This window comes from Helobdella robusta (genome assembly GCF_000326865.2).
Source record: "Helobdella robusta unplaced genomic scaffold HELROscaffold_7, whole genome shotgun sequence".
NCBI classification, from domain to species: Eukaryota; Metazoa; Annelida; class Clitellata; order Rhynchobdellida; family Glossiphoniidae; genus Helobdella; species Helobdella robusta.
In genome coordinates, this window is record NW_008705398.1 from 4,406,839 (window position 1) to 4,421,566 (window position 14,728).

Sequence of the window (14,728 nt, forward strand, 5' to 3'; positions counted from 1 at the left end):
TCTGAGGTAGTTTGTAGGTGAGAATTCCATGAAAGATTTTCTGTGATGGTGATTCCAGAAATTTGGTAGACAGGGTGCGGCTTATAGGAACACCATTAACTAATAGGTTTAGGTTATGAGCTTGGTTGGTGAGTATTTTTGGGCCAAAAATAATGTATGCACATTTCGAATAATTTATGATAAGTTTGTTATTGGATAACCAGTTAGAGTATTTTTGGAGTTCAAGATTGATATGTTCAGAGCAATCTGGTAGGTTGTTGGAAGTAAAAAGAAGGTTGGTGTCGTCTGCGAACAGTACGCATTTGGTTGAGGGCGAAACATTGCAGAGGTATGGATCCTTGTGGCACCCCGTGATGAATAAGAGCGTGCTTTGAATTGATGTTGTCCATGGAAACATATTGTGTCCGTGATGAAAGATAGCTTCTCATCCAGTTGTGAGCTGTGCCTCTTACTCCGTAATGATGTAGTTTGGATAGGAGTATTTTGTGATCGATGACATCGAAGGCTTTGGATAAGTCCAGGAAAATGCCAATAGAAAGATTTTTGTTATTCATTTCATTTAGTATATGCTGAGTGAAGTCAAGAATAGCAAGCTCAGTTGAGTGGTTGGGTTTGAATCCGTATTGGTTATTGCAGATAGTATTGTTGGAGCAGAAGAAATTAGAGAGTCTTTTAAAGAAAAGTTTTTCAAGAATTTTAGACAGCGGGGAAAGAATGGAAATGGGTCTGTAGTTGTTAATGTCATCTTTGTTTCCTTTCTTGAATACTGGTATGATTTTGGCTATTTTAAATGAGTCAGGAAAGATTCCAGTGCTTAGTGATAAGTTGAAGATATGATTAAGTGGTGATATGATAGAGGAAATTATACTTTTAATAAGGAACATGTTGAGTCCATCGTCTGCATAGCTCTTTTTGTTTTTCAAGATATTAACAGTAGTTAATATTTCTTGTTCAGTAACAGGATATAGACAAATGGAATGGGGTGTGGATGGGCTCATAAAATCTGTAGGATTACCATAGCAGGGAGGTTGGTTTGAGAGTAGTTGACTAGCGATGTTTGCAAAGTGGGTGTTGAGAAGGTCACATATTTCTTGTTTATTTTCAATTGCTTGGTTGTTGATAGTTAGTTTGGTGATTGATGAGTTAGGAGGTTGCTTGTTTAGAATTTCTTTGATAGTGTTCCAACATTGTTATGTGCGTCTTCAAGTTTGTTAGAGAAGTAGTCTCGTTCAGTTTTTCGTTTAATAGATGTGAACATGTTTCTGAAGCTTTTGTAGGTGGCAATGTTGCGGGTGGTTGGATATTTAAGGCTTATGATGTATAGTTTGTTTTTCTTTTTTGCAAGACTTAGAATGTTGTCATTGATCTAGCATTTTTGTTTTTGAACGGGACGGAGGGGGGCAAAAGTGTCTAGAGAGTGAGTTAATATATATATATATTTACATAACATTATATATATATATATATATATATATATATATATATAATGTTTTTATGTTGTTATAGTTATACAGTAATATATGTGTGGATATATATATATATATATATATATATATATATATACATACATACATACATAATTATATAGTCTTTATTATTGCAGCTCTGACATACGCAGAACCACTTATTGATACAATGCTACAGATATATTATCTATATATCTTTTATTATCTTCTTCGTATCTTCATCCATTGATTTGAAGCAGCCATCTCTGCCACAAAGGCTGTTTATCTTTTTCACACGACGTACACATGTATTTATGTGCACGCGCAAGCACCGCATCATATACGCTGAGTATATGATAGCCATTGAGATGTTTGACTCAGCAAGCATTTGAACCACTGAGCCATCTCGCCGGCCAACATGCGACAACTTACGTTGTCTACCCATTTACCAGCCCCGGATGAATCTGTCAAAACTGCAGGATTCGAACCCGGGTTGTAGGAGTGGTAGACGGACACGCTAACCACTCGGCCACGAGAACCAATATATATATAATATATATATAGATGTAAAAATATAATATATATATATATTATATATATATTATATTTTTATATCTATATCTATCTATATATATATTATAAGCTATCATTTTTAATTTTTTGTTACTTTAATTTTTTACACTAATTTTTTATTTTTTTCATCATTTTTTTCAACATTTTTGTAGTATATTATTTTATATACCTTAATTTTCTTTAATTTATCATATTGTTTATAATTAATTCTTTTTTCATTAATTTATATATTTATTTTATACTACATAAAATTATAATTATCTATCATTATTATTAGTTTTGGACAGACAGTATTTTTATATATATATAGAATAAACCAGCTGTATTTTGCGGATAAACAAACATTAAAAAGTTAGTAGAATATAGTTTCAAGCGACAAATTATTATATCAAGAATATGATTTGTTTTTCTAAGTGTATGTTCAACATCTTCACGCAAATTTTTTTTTTATCTTTACAATAAATTTTGTGTAACCATCTTGACGATCGTTGTTTGTTATCCTCGTTTCTTTTTTTGTTGCTTCAATCGGGTTCTACAAAATTTCGTATTAAACTTATAATTATAACGCTTTAACAGTATCAACTGTTTGTTTAATTTGATTGAAAAGACATCTAATCGCTTTAGTGCGATGGATTGTGAAGCATTTGTGCCACCACCTGAAGCCCCTGTTTATGAACCAACTGATGAGGAATTCAAAGACCCCATAACCTACATAGCCAGCATCCGACCAGTTGCAGAAAAGTTTGGCATTTGCAGAATTAAGCCGCCTTCAGTTAGTAATCAACATTTTTTTAATTCTAAATTATAGTTTTCTCAGAAAAATAACAAGACCAAATAGCTTTTATTTTTGAATGGCTTTTTATTTTTAGTTTTTTTTAACAATGAAAAGAAAAGGTTTTTTAATTTTTATTATTTATTTAGTAATTATATTATATTATTTATATAATATTATATTATTTATTTATTTAATTTTAAATCAATTTCATTTAAACATAATTAATTGAAAATGTTGTTAGCATAACGACGATAACGTGGAATGATACTATAATAATAATAGCTAATAATAAGCTTAATTTTAAAATTAAGCAAAGCAAGTTTGTTTATTTATGTATTTAATGTAATTTGTAAACATGAGGTGGCAGCATTATTTTATTTTGTCAAGTGAGCGATATATACACTTACCTAAGATTTGATTATTTTACATGGACAAACATTTACTGAGGCTTTAGCAATCTTTTAAAGCTTCAGTGACAGTATTTATTGCAGATGGAAATTTATCCTATTTGTAATCCTATATCATATAGTATAATGACAATAATGGCATTATGTATAAAGGCTATTGTTGGAAATAGAGACATGTCACTCAGAAAGAAAGAATGATTCTTCTCTTCATATATGTCAGTTCCAAGCCTGGGTAGTGGGCGAAGTGAGTTGGAGTAAAGGTAGGATCTTTACCTGACAACAAGTTTAAGTTTATGAAATTCTAAACCTAATATGAATATGAACAAAAAATAAAAATCATATGGGATTTTCCGAATCAGTCGAGTATTGGGAGATCTATATGGCTGGAGTGAGAAGACTCAGGTCACACAGGTTGACATCAAATGAATTCCTCAGGGGCATTATGATGTCAACAGGGCTTGTGACCCTTTCAGGAGTAGGGCAAGCAATGCATATAGTCTGTGCCGAGATTCTGTTGTAGCACAATACATTAACATGCAGAACCCACAGAAAGAAAAGTATGTCAGTGTGAAACTTTGCTCTTGGAATGTAAGTTGTCTGGAAAGAGCATAATGGCTACTGAAGCATTATTGAGGTAAAGAGTAGGTATTTGCAGTTTACAAGTTGGGGGAGGAATAAAGTGGCCAGAATAATAAAGGAAAGAGTAAATTATTTTCGTCAGGAAATAGTAAAGCTGGGACAGGAATGGGAATAGTAATAAGTAAACCTTGGATAAATAAAGAGCAGCAACAGGAGCATGATGGCAAAACTATCAACTGGAGAGGGGTTATTAAATGTAACTTCAGAAAATGCTCTGGAAAACAGTAAAAAAGAGGAGGATAAAGATAGATTTTAGGATGAGTTAAATGAAATGATGACTGGGACGCCCGAAAAAGAAATGGTGGTTTCAGGAGGGGACTTAAATAGACATATTGGAAATGAATGTAATAATTATAATTAAGTGCATGGTAGAAATGGGTATGGAAAAAGAAACGAAGATGATGTAAGAATTTTAGGTTTTGGAATCGCCTGGAGCATGAGGAAACCATGCTATTTAATATCGTATGAATCAGGGGAAGTTAAAAGCACATTAGATTTCAGTTTGACAATTTCACAAGAGAAAGCCACAGGTGCTTTTAAAATATTAGAGCATTTTGTAATGAAGAATGTGTTAAGCAGCATAAGTTCTTAGCATTTGATTTTATGCTAAGATGGAAAAAAAAGACAAAAATGATTACAGAGCCCAGAATTAAAACTTGGAAATTGAGAAAACTAGAAACCATGAGAGCATATCACAATATGATTTGAACGTTGGGGTACCATTGATAATGATCTGGGTGTAGAGAAATCATGGGTGGAAAGAAAAATAATATGCTGAATGCAGCTGAATTGAGAGTGTCAGGTAAGGAGGAGCCAGCACAACGTAATGAAACATGATGGTGGAATGAAATGGTTTAAAGGACAATAAGAGATAAAAAAAAAGGATATAGGAAATGGATAATATTAAAAAAATAAAGAAGATCATAGGGTCTATCAGACTTTAAAACAGAAGGCAAAGGTGAAAGTAGTGGTAGCAAAATGAAAGTACTGCAGACTTATCAGAATAGCTGAGTACAGAGGATGGTAAGAACGCCTTTTACCGCATGGCTAAGTCAGAAAATTGAGAAAGGCAGGATGTTGTTAGAGTAAATTGCATGAAGGATAGCAAAGGTGTCATTGTTGTACATCCAGAGGGGAGAGAGAAATAGTGGAGGGAGTATATGGAAAAATTTTTAAAAGAGGAAAATTAATGGGATGGGGATATTGTCTCAAATATAAATGTCACAGGGTTCAGTTTATAAAGGAAGCGGGTGTTGAGTGGGCACTAGGAAAAATGAAGACTAGAAAAGCTGCAGGTAACAGAAAGTAGTAAAGTAAAGTAGTAACAGAAATATTGAAAGCAACAGGTGATTGGGGAATTGAGAGACTGGCTGGTTTGTTCAATATAATAATAAGGGGGAGGGGGGGGGGGAATTCCAGAAGACTGGGGATCTCTCAGATCAATGAAAACGATTAGTAGGGAGATTAGAATTGGGTTGCCATGGAAGATTTGATAAGCTGATGACCTGATTCTTATTATGGAGAGTGAGAAAGAACTGAAAGATAAGCTCTCCGTGTAGAAAATATTTATGGAAAGAAAGGGTTTAAAGGTAAATTTTGGTAAGACCAAAGTTATATGGAACGAAGAGGAGTCAAATACACTTGAAAATTTCCCTGTGCCATGTGTGGTAAAGGAGTCAAAGGTAATTCCATACTATCTGTAAAATGTGATATATGGATGCACAATTGATGCAAAATGATTATATTAGGCACCCGGGAAATTTGGGAGTTGAAAAAGTGGCATCCTTTTTCTTATCTAGGTGACATACTAACCTATGAAGGTGGATCAGATAGAGTGGTCAAGAATAGAATAAAAGTAGGATGGGAAAACTTCTGAAAAATTACTTCAGTTTTGTGCTCTAGGGGTATACCATTGGGCTTGAAGGGTAAGGTATATAAACTATGTCTAAGAAGTTTCCTGCTGTATGGGTGCAAAACTTTGGCTATGACGGTTGAAAACTTAAAAAGGCTGGAGAGATCAGAAATGCAGATGTTGTGAAGAATAATGAGAGTATCCTTGAGGAATGGTCTAAGTAATGATGTAATAAAGAAAGGGTTAGGGATAGATGAGTTGTCAGATGTAAGACTGAGATGGTTCAGTCATGTGGAAAGGAAAACAAATGGGGACTGGGTAAAGAAATGTAGAACTATTTATTATAACTGGCAGTTTAAGGTAAAGTAGTAGACCCAAGCTCACCTGGGAAGAAGTGTTGTTAAAGGACATGAGGGCACTGGGCACGAAATGGCCCAGAATAGTGAAGAAAGGAAAAGACAGTTAAATGTGCATGATCATGCGACAAATCCAACCTGTAGCTTTCGTCAACAAACTCTGGAACAAACACTGGGTGGTTCTGCCTCCTAGGCTTGAGTTGATAAGTAGATAAATATTTCCATTTTTAGTTATTATATATTTTTAAAAAAATACTTTTTATTTTGTTGTGGTTTTCATCAGATGGTGCATGTTCAGCACATCTTTCCTTTCACTAATTATTTTTTGGTAATACAATTTTACATGTTGTTTGCTATGAATTTTCTTTTTCTGTTTTACCTCAATATTTTTTTAAATTTTAGTCATTTTATATTTTACTTCCCTATCTTTGTAAGTTGTGTATATTTTTTTGTGACATATTTTGAATATTTCCATCTTTCAAAGCTAATCTTTTTTGCTTTTATCTGCTCTCTTCTCTTTCCCATCCAGACACTACTGATTTATATTCATTTGTAGTTTTTAAATCTCAGACCATCAACTGTTTCCAGAGGTGGGATCAGATTTTTCTCATCCACTATTTATTTAAATTCTCACACCTACCATTATATTATCCTTTTAATATTTTTTGTCTGAATTTGTTCTACTCCTCAGGTACTCAAAAAGAAATTGAATTTTTGTCTTTTTCACACATTCGCTTGCAATCTTAATGGCATTCCTTCAATCTCTTTATTAGTTGTAATTTTAGATTTGAACAAGTGTGACTTGTTTATATTTTTATCTATTAAACTTGTTCTTCAATTTCTTAAACCATTTATTACAAATTTTTGTTTTATATTAGTTCTATATGTTAGATTCTTTAATCATCCTCTTTTCCATTATTCATGCAAAATATTAATCATTTTATTTTATTATGAGATTTTTATCTTGTATACTTTTTACACTATCCCAGAACCTGTGCTTCTTTTCAAACTGTTATCTTGCCAGTGCATACCCCTTCACAACCCTCTTCACTTCTTTTCTTCCCTCTTATTTCTTTCAGATTTTCAGTTGATCTTACATTGTCTTTGGTAAGTTTTTGAATTAACTGAGAATAAAAACTTTTCTATTTGACAGTTTTTATGTTTGCATTCATTTATTAAAAATAAGCCAGAAGCTTTAAAATTAACAAATTGAATAGATGTCATTCACCTTTATGAAGCAGCCTCTTATTACATTAAACATGCCTGGAATCAATGAAGTGTCATCCTTCTACCTGTTGATATCTCAAATCCATACTAAATTTTGCAAATGTGTTGTAACAATTTCGTCTAATTTTTATTACAGAAGGAAAATTATTGTAAAATACATTGTTAGGTTAATCTACAAAGCCAAATATATTCATACATTTAAAGGATAGTCCAATTTATATTTTTAAATTATTTTATCCTGGCCCACCTCAGATAAATTTTCCGCTAATGCTATTAACAAATTACTAATATATCACATTTGTTTTATTTAAGATCTGCCCTTATAAGTTATTTATTACAATTTTTATATGTTGACACCCAGCACTGGCAGCCACCATTTGCACCTGATCCAGACACTTACATGTTTACACCAAGGATTCAAAAGCTCAATGAATTAGAGGTGTGCAATATTTATTTGATAAATATTTTTTAAAAATTGTCATAATTCGTTGACAAAAAAAAGAGTCCTTGATATATCTATCTTCTTTGACCATAATTATTTTAGGCTAAATCTCGAATAAAACTTCATTTTCTCAACCATTTGACAAAGTTCTGGCATTTACAGGTAATTGGGTTATTTTATTTTTTTACAGCTCATTCACTTGTAACATAATTGGAAATTTTTTTAAATAGTTCAATGTTTTTAAACAAAAATAAATTAATCACATTTTAATCCAATTGCAACATTCAAAAAATATTTTGTTCATTTAATTTAATTTTTAACTAATTTGGTTATGACGAAATGAGATAAGGGATTTTGTTCCGGCAATTTAAATATTAACAAATTTGCTATGATGTAGTGAGTGAATTTAAAAAATAGTTATATTTTTATAACTGAATACATACATTCAACCAATCAAATTTTTAAATATTTTTTAAATTAATAAGTATGTACAGGTTTTTTAATTTTGAATTATGTTTTTTTTTTACTAATTTTTATCCAGCACAATCCATTGAAAATACCTTTCATTGAAAACAAACATTTGGACTTGTACCACTTAAGAAAGGTTCCATTCTTTTTGTAATTAGCTGAATTGCAACATATTGTTTGTTATGCATTATTTTTGCAGCTAAACAATTTTATTAAACATATCTAGTCAAAATTATTTCACCCAAATTCAAATTTTTAATATCTTCATTATTCTATCATATATCAAAGAATATATCTTATTATATCGCATTCATATATATATATATAATATATATATAATATTTATATATATTTATATTATATATATATATATATATATATATATAATATTTTGAGACACAGAATGAAGAGCATTACAAAAATAATATATGAAACTGATAACTTGTCATTACACTGTCACAAGTTTGTGCACGAGAGAGATGGCTTCCACAAGGTCACTTATGACTTCAAGTGGAAAGAAATTGCCCAACAACTCGGATACTCAACGACACCTGAGGTCACTAACTCTCTCAAGAATTATTACTTCAAACTTTTACTGCCATATGACGTCTTCCTTGCTGGGACTCCTGACCTCAATGTACAAGTCAGATGCTTTTTACTTTTTTATTTTTCTTTATAATCTTATTAAGAGTCAATATTAATTTATTATTAAGTTTGCTAGAATTTAACAGTTATTTTTTTATTTTAATATTTATCTTGTATTCATTTTTTAAAAATGATAAGGCAAAGCACCAAGAGAATGTTGATACGAAAAAAGAAGTGGCCGATGCAGAAAATTTGCATGTGAAGATGGAACTGTCTGAAGCTGAGGGCAGTAATAAGCACAGCAACCCCAATAGTAGCATCGAAGTTGACACAAGCAAATGTGAGAGCTTAAAATTAGAAAATGAATTATCATCTAAGAAGAAATGTCACGAATTGAAGAAGCTTCAGTTCTATGGACCTGGTCCCAAAACTGCTCTGCCCGATGCAATGCCGGTCAATGATATCTATGGTTGGTCAACATATTTGCAATCATATTAATGCTAAAATATTGATTTTGTGTTTTAGTAGTGTCAAAATTTGCATCGACATTTCAACAAAAATCAAAATTAAACTTAAAAAGAAATTGGTTATAAAGTTGTGAACGGTGAAACGTTTTTGAAGAATTTGTAAAATTTACAGTAAAAAAGAAAAGCTTCAGAAAATTGCAACCTTTTCTCGTCCGCATTTTAGATCATTTTACATGTTCACTTTCTTGTGCATAATTTATACTCAACTCAGTCTTACACTTCCCAGTCACATCACCTCTAAATCTCTACTTCTTGATCTACTTCATTCATGCAGTTCTTCCTATCTCAGTTGCATTGCGCCTCAAGGAAACATTAAATTTGAAATTACACTGAGTATATGTATTGTATATTGTGTTAACAGTTTTGAAATAACTTGAAATTATTTGATTTTTAAATTAATTTAGGGGTTCCGTTAATCTATTACCATTTAGCATGTATTCAAAAACGCTGCTTGTGTGTTGTCGATTCCTCTGGGCCTAGAAAGGGTGCAATAGATTTTTAAACTTTATTTTTATTGTTTATTCAGATAATCTAGCAAACAGCATTACATCTTGCAAACGAACAAGACCCAAATCAAAAGATGGAAAGGTTGCGGTTTCATTTCAATATTTTATATATTTGTTATTCTAACTGGTGAAGTATTGGATGAAATAATTATTGTGATTGAACCAACCAAATGGATTAAATTGTAATTTGTTGATGAATCATATTTCTATTGATGTTATAGAATTTAAAATAACATTCAGGCTAGAGGTCAATAAACAACTGTGCTTTAAAATTATTTAAAAATTTTGTTTAATTATCAGAATATAATTTTTTTAAATTTCTTACTATTTTTTAATTTTCATCAGTTTTTGTATAAATTTATTTTGGGTTTGAGTTTTATTTGATAAATCGTAAAAAGGCTAAAAATATTCCTTGTGTTTCCTTGTGAATGATTTTATTTTTATTATTATCATTATTATTATTATTATCATTGTCATTATCATCATTATTATTATCATTATTATTGTCATTATCGTTATTATTTTGCTTATATATGAAATAAACTTCTTGAATTGATGCAGATAAATGCCAACATTAAAATTGATTAATAGATCAGAAAATCTAAAACAATGAATACTTGTAGTGGATATTATTAAACTTTTTACAATATTTCCTCCTTAAGCTGTCGTATCTAGAATGAAATGATTTATTTCAATATCATTTTTTAATATGACAGAACATTGATTTGTATGACGATTTTTGTTTAAATTTGAAATTTTTTAAATAAAAAGTTGTGTGATTCTATAAATATTTGCTACTTATTTTTAAAACTGAACAGCTGTCGGACAGCAGTGCTGGCAATGTGTGCATGTCCTGCGGAGAGCCGTGTCAGTCGAACATCAGTGAGTCCATCTGCTGCAGTGTGTGTGCAGGTTTGTTCCACCATGCTTGCCTCATTCTTCCTCTTCGAGAGTCAAGCAGGAAGTCTTGGAGGTGTCCATTCTGCATTGCAAAGGTTAGACTATATCAGCGATAATATTTACATATTCATGTTTCCATATATTACCGTTATTGTAACAATAGACAGAAAAGGTTTTAAGTTCAAATCATTTGTTATTATTCTTTTTTATTTCAAAAAGTACAAAAGCCATTTTTTTATTTGTGTTTTCGCGCATGTCTTATCACAACTGATGAATCAGTTGTGCACAGCTGAACTTTTTGACATTCAGTTGTGTCTTTAATTGTTTAGCAGAATGATGTTTCGGACTTTTCACTTTTTACAAATTTCTATTTCATTTATTCTGGATTGTTACTGTAAAACTTTATATTTGAATTTTCACTGTCACACTAACAGTTATTTCTGTAGTAGGTGCACCTTATTTTATTACATTTAACTCCTATTTAACACATTTGATTCATTACACTTTCACGTCTGTGTAGGTACATGGCATTTTTTATTTGCATTTGCAGTTTGAAATTTTTTCTATTGGAAGCTTAGTTCTAACTTTATTTGAAATTGATTAATATTATTTCATAATATTTTCTTGCCTGCATAGTTGAAAGTATGTTTTTGACATATTTTTAATTGACTACAACACAACTTGTTGAACTAGGAGTGCAAACGACCGATGCCCTCATTTGGGTTTGAACAGTCACAATGCGAGTACTCCCTCAAGACATATGGACTCATGGCTGACAAGTTCAAATCAGATTATTTCAAAATGTCGTGTCATGTTAGTTATTTTTATTTTGTTCTATTTTTATTTTTTCAATAGCCCAATAATCACCACACTCACTGTTATTACAATCACATTACATTCATCATTATCGTCATAATGAACATTGTTTATAACATTGTCATAATGAACTCTGCAACAATTTTCAGCTTGTACCCTGTTCAGTAGTGGAACAAGAGTTTTGGAGCCTGGTGAATTGTTTGGAGAAAGATGTGGTTGTGGAGTATGGAGCTGACATCCACACCTTGGAGTTTGGAAGTGGGTTCCCGACAATTAAAAACCAACATCTCATTGAAGACGAAGACAAAGTTAGTAGATAGATTAATGACAAAGCAATTAAAAGACGATAGCTATGCTAATTGGCGTAGAAATTTTTTTAAAAATTGTTCAATTACTCAACTGATGAATAAAATTTAAAAAATCAATGTTCACGTTAATGTTACTTTTCAGATTTATATAACGAGTCCTTGGAACTTGAACAACCTTCCAAATTTGGAGCATTCCCTCCTGAAATACATCAATGTTGACATTAATGGCATGAAGGTACTGTCGATTGTCATGATGGTAGCGGAATGGTGCCAGTGTGATGAAAATAGAAATGATGCATACCTTGTTCAGTCGAGGGCATTAGTTGCATGTTCTGTTGTTTTGTGTTTATCCATTTGACTGCTGCTTCAATCTTTCTCCATTTGTAAATGCATCCTCTTAAACGTTGAATTTTTTGGTATACTGATACATTCAAGTTCAAGATATTCAAAAACAATAACAATTTTTTCAAGATTTGTACTAAGACCAGCTGAAGTAAGTTATATCACTTGATTTAATTGCAGGTACCTTGGGTTTATGTAGGGATGTGTTTTTCTAGTTTTGCTTGGCATATTGAAGACCATTGGAGCTACTCAGTTAATTACATGCATTGGTAAGTTTATGAAAATGTGATTGTTACCAGTATATAAATTAATAACGTTACATAAACTTTCTTGTTGTCGCTCATTGCATGTGTATATTTAAAAGTTGTATCGTTATATATTATTACTTCTCGTTTGATCACTGTTCTCCTAATTTGCATACAAATATATCAACAAACCTCACACACAAAATCACCACGTGATCGCACAGGGGTGAGCCAAAGACATGGTATGGCGTACCAGGATCAAGTGCCTCCCACCTTGAGGACTGCATGAGTAAAAATGCACCTGAACTTTTTGCCCAATTCCCCGATCTGCTCCATCAACTGACCACCATCATGAACCCGACTGTTCTGCAGAAATCTGGAGTGCCGGTAAGGAAAATTAGATTACCTTGTTCTAAAAATGGATATTATGACGTTGTAATTGTGTGGCAATGATAAAAAAGAAGATGAAAATGGTAGATATCGTTGATAAATGAATTGATGTAGAGCGGGATGACGGTACCTTGGTGAGTTTATCTTAGTCGGCTGATCTGGTAAATAAAAATGCTAATGGTTAATAAGACAACGGTGTAGAAGTGGTTTGCATCTAACATGGAAATGTATTCATTAATATTTTTGACTATGAACTCGTGTTAGATATATCGGACCGACCAGCATGCAGGCGAATTTGTGATAACCTTCCCAAGATCCTACCACTCTGGTTTCAATCAGGGCTACAACTGTGCTGAGGCTGTCAACTTTTGTACCGCTGATTGGGTTAGTGGGTAGTTAATGATAGTCGCTTGTTTTGGTTGTCAAGTTTTTGATTTTTTGAGAAATTTATAATTTGTATTTTTGCTTCTTAACTCATGACCTCTTTTTAAATTCAACATTTCTTTACACAAAACCCATGCTTTACACTACCATATTATGTTTGCTCAACTCATTTTGTTATGAAATGTGATTTAGCTTTGTTTTTTTTTATTCCAATCATGCCTTTGATGTTGATGATGACGATGATGATGATATTGATAATAATAATAATAATAATCACAGTTATCTAATGACTATGATGGTGATGAATATGGCAGTCATAATAACTACCAATGCTAGTTTTAGAATAACTGATTGATCCTTCCTGCAACAGCTACCATTTGGACATGGGTGCATAGAGAATTATCGTTTGCACAAAAGGCAGTGCGTGTTCTCAAATGATGAATTTGTTTTCAACATTCTGGCCCATGTGAATGAGTTGACACAGGAGTGTTTGTATGCATTGTATCAAATACTCGTGGACATCGTTAAGAAGGAGAAAGAGATGAGAGAACAAGTGAAGCAGGAGGTGAGGTTTTGGGATGGTGGGATGGTTTATAACGGGAGTGTCAAGTTGTTGGTTTTTTTTTATATTTCTTGCAGTAATAATGATGACTGTTAGCTTGCAGAAATCATTGGCTAAATAAGTAAATAGGTTGAAAATTTAAAAATAGTAATTAAAAGTCAGCAGATAGCTTAAATTCAATTATGAGGCATGCAACGTTTCAGTTTGCTTCGATCACAGCAGACTAGAAACTTCTGATTCTTGGTGATAAGATGTAATATAATATAATGGGATATAATGCTCAAAGTGCACTGACGTATTTTCTTGTTTCATATTTTTTCTAGCAGCACAACAATTTAACATTGCAGGGCATCACGTCCTCACAGCAAGAATCTTTTGAGCTTCTCTCAGACGATGATCGACAGTGTGAGTACTGCAAAACAACATGCTTCCTATCTGCTGTTACGTGCAATTGTACACGTGAGTTTGTTGTTATTTTTTTTTCTATTTATCTAACGACAACCAAAGTGGTTTTTAGTTTCATTTGAAATGTGTAATCATCATTGAAACCCACGCAAAAGTTTCAAAGAGGGATTTGCTTCAGATTATCTCCACCTATTTTAAAAATTTAGTGAGAAACAGCTCAATGTTGTTACTTTGGTATTCTGGGCTAAATTAAAAATTGTATTTTTTCTAATAAAAAATTTATACTTTTTCATAGATTTTTGCTTGAGCATGTGATGGTTACAACTTTTTCAAGTTAGATTAAGCAACTTACGGTGCAAACTAACTTTGCACAGATATACAACAACAACAACAACACACGTTTAGACGGCATTTTCCCCGAGATCGGGGGTTGCCGTTTGGCTACCTATGATGAAACCGAAATACCCCTCGACTCCATCCACATCTGTCACTCGCCTCAGTATCACGCAACCCCGCTTTCACCCTGTCCTTCTCCACCTGCTCTCTCCATCCCAATCGCGGACGACCCCTTCCT

The 14,728-nt window shown here is 32.3% G+C and overlaps 1 protein-coding gene across 1 annotated transcript; it reads left to right on the forward strand.

Annotated features, from left to right (window-relative positions):
* Positions 1 to 2,646: 2,646 nt before the first annotated feature.
* HELRODRAFT_69268 (hypothetical protein) lies at positions 2,647 to 14,276 on the forward strand (the record flags this gene model as incomplete). Its single annotated transcript, XM_009030551.1, has 16 exons — positions 2,647 to 2,790; positions 7,636 to 7,713; positions 7,819 to 7,878; positions 8,258 to 8,320; positions 8,648 to 8,827; positions 9,034 to 9,222; positions 9,428 to 9,640; positions 10,666 to 10,797; positions 11,396 to 11,515; positions 11,668 to 11,826; positions 11,969 to 12,061; positions 12,349 to 12,437; positions 12,638 to 12,800; positions 13,068 to 13,187; positions 13,558 to 13,752; positions 14,097 to 14,276. The coding sequence occupies 16 exons, from the start codon at positions 2,647 to 2,649 to the stop codon at positions 14,274 to 14,276; spliced, it is 2,178 nt and encodes a 725-aa protein (XP_009028799.1).
* Positions 14,277 to 14,728: the final 452 nt, after the last annotated feature.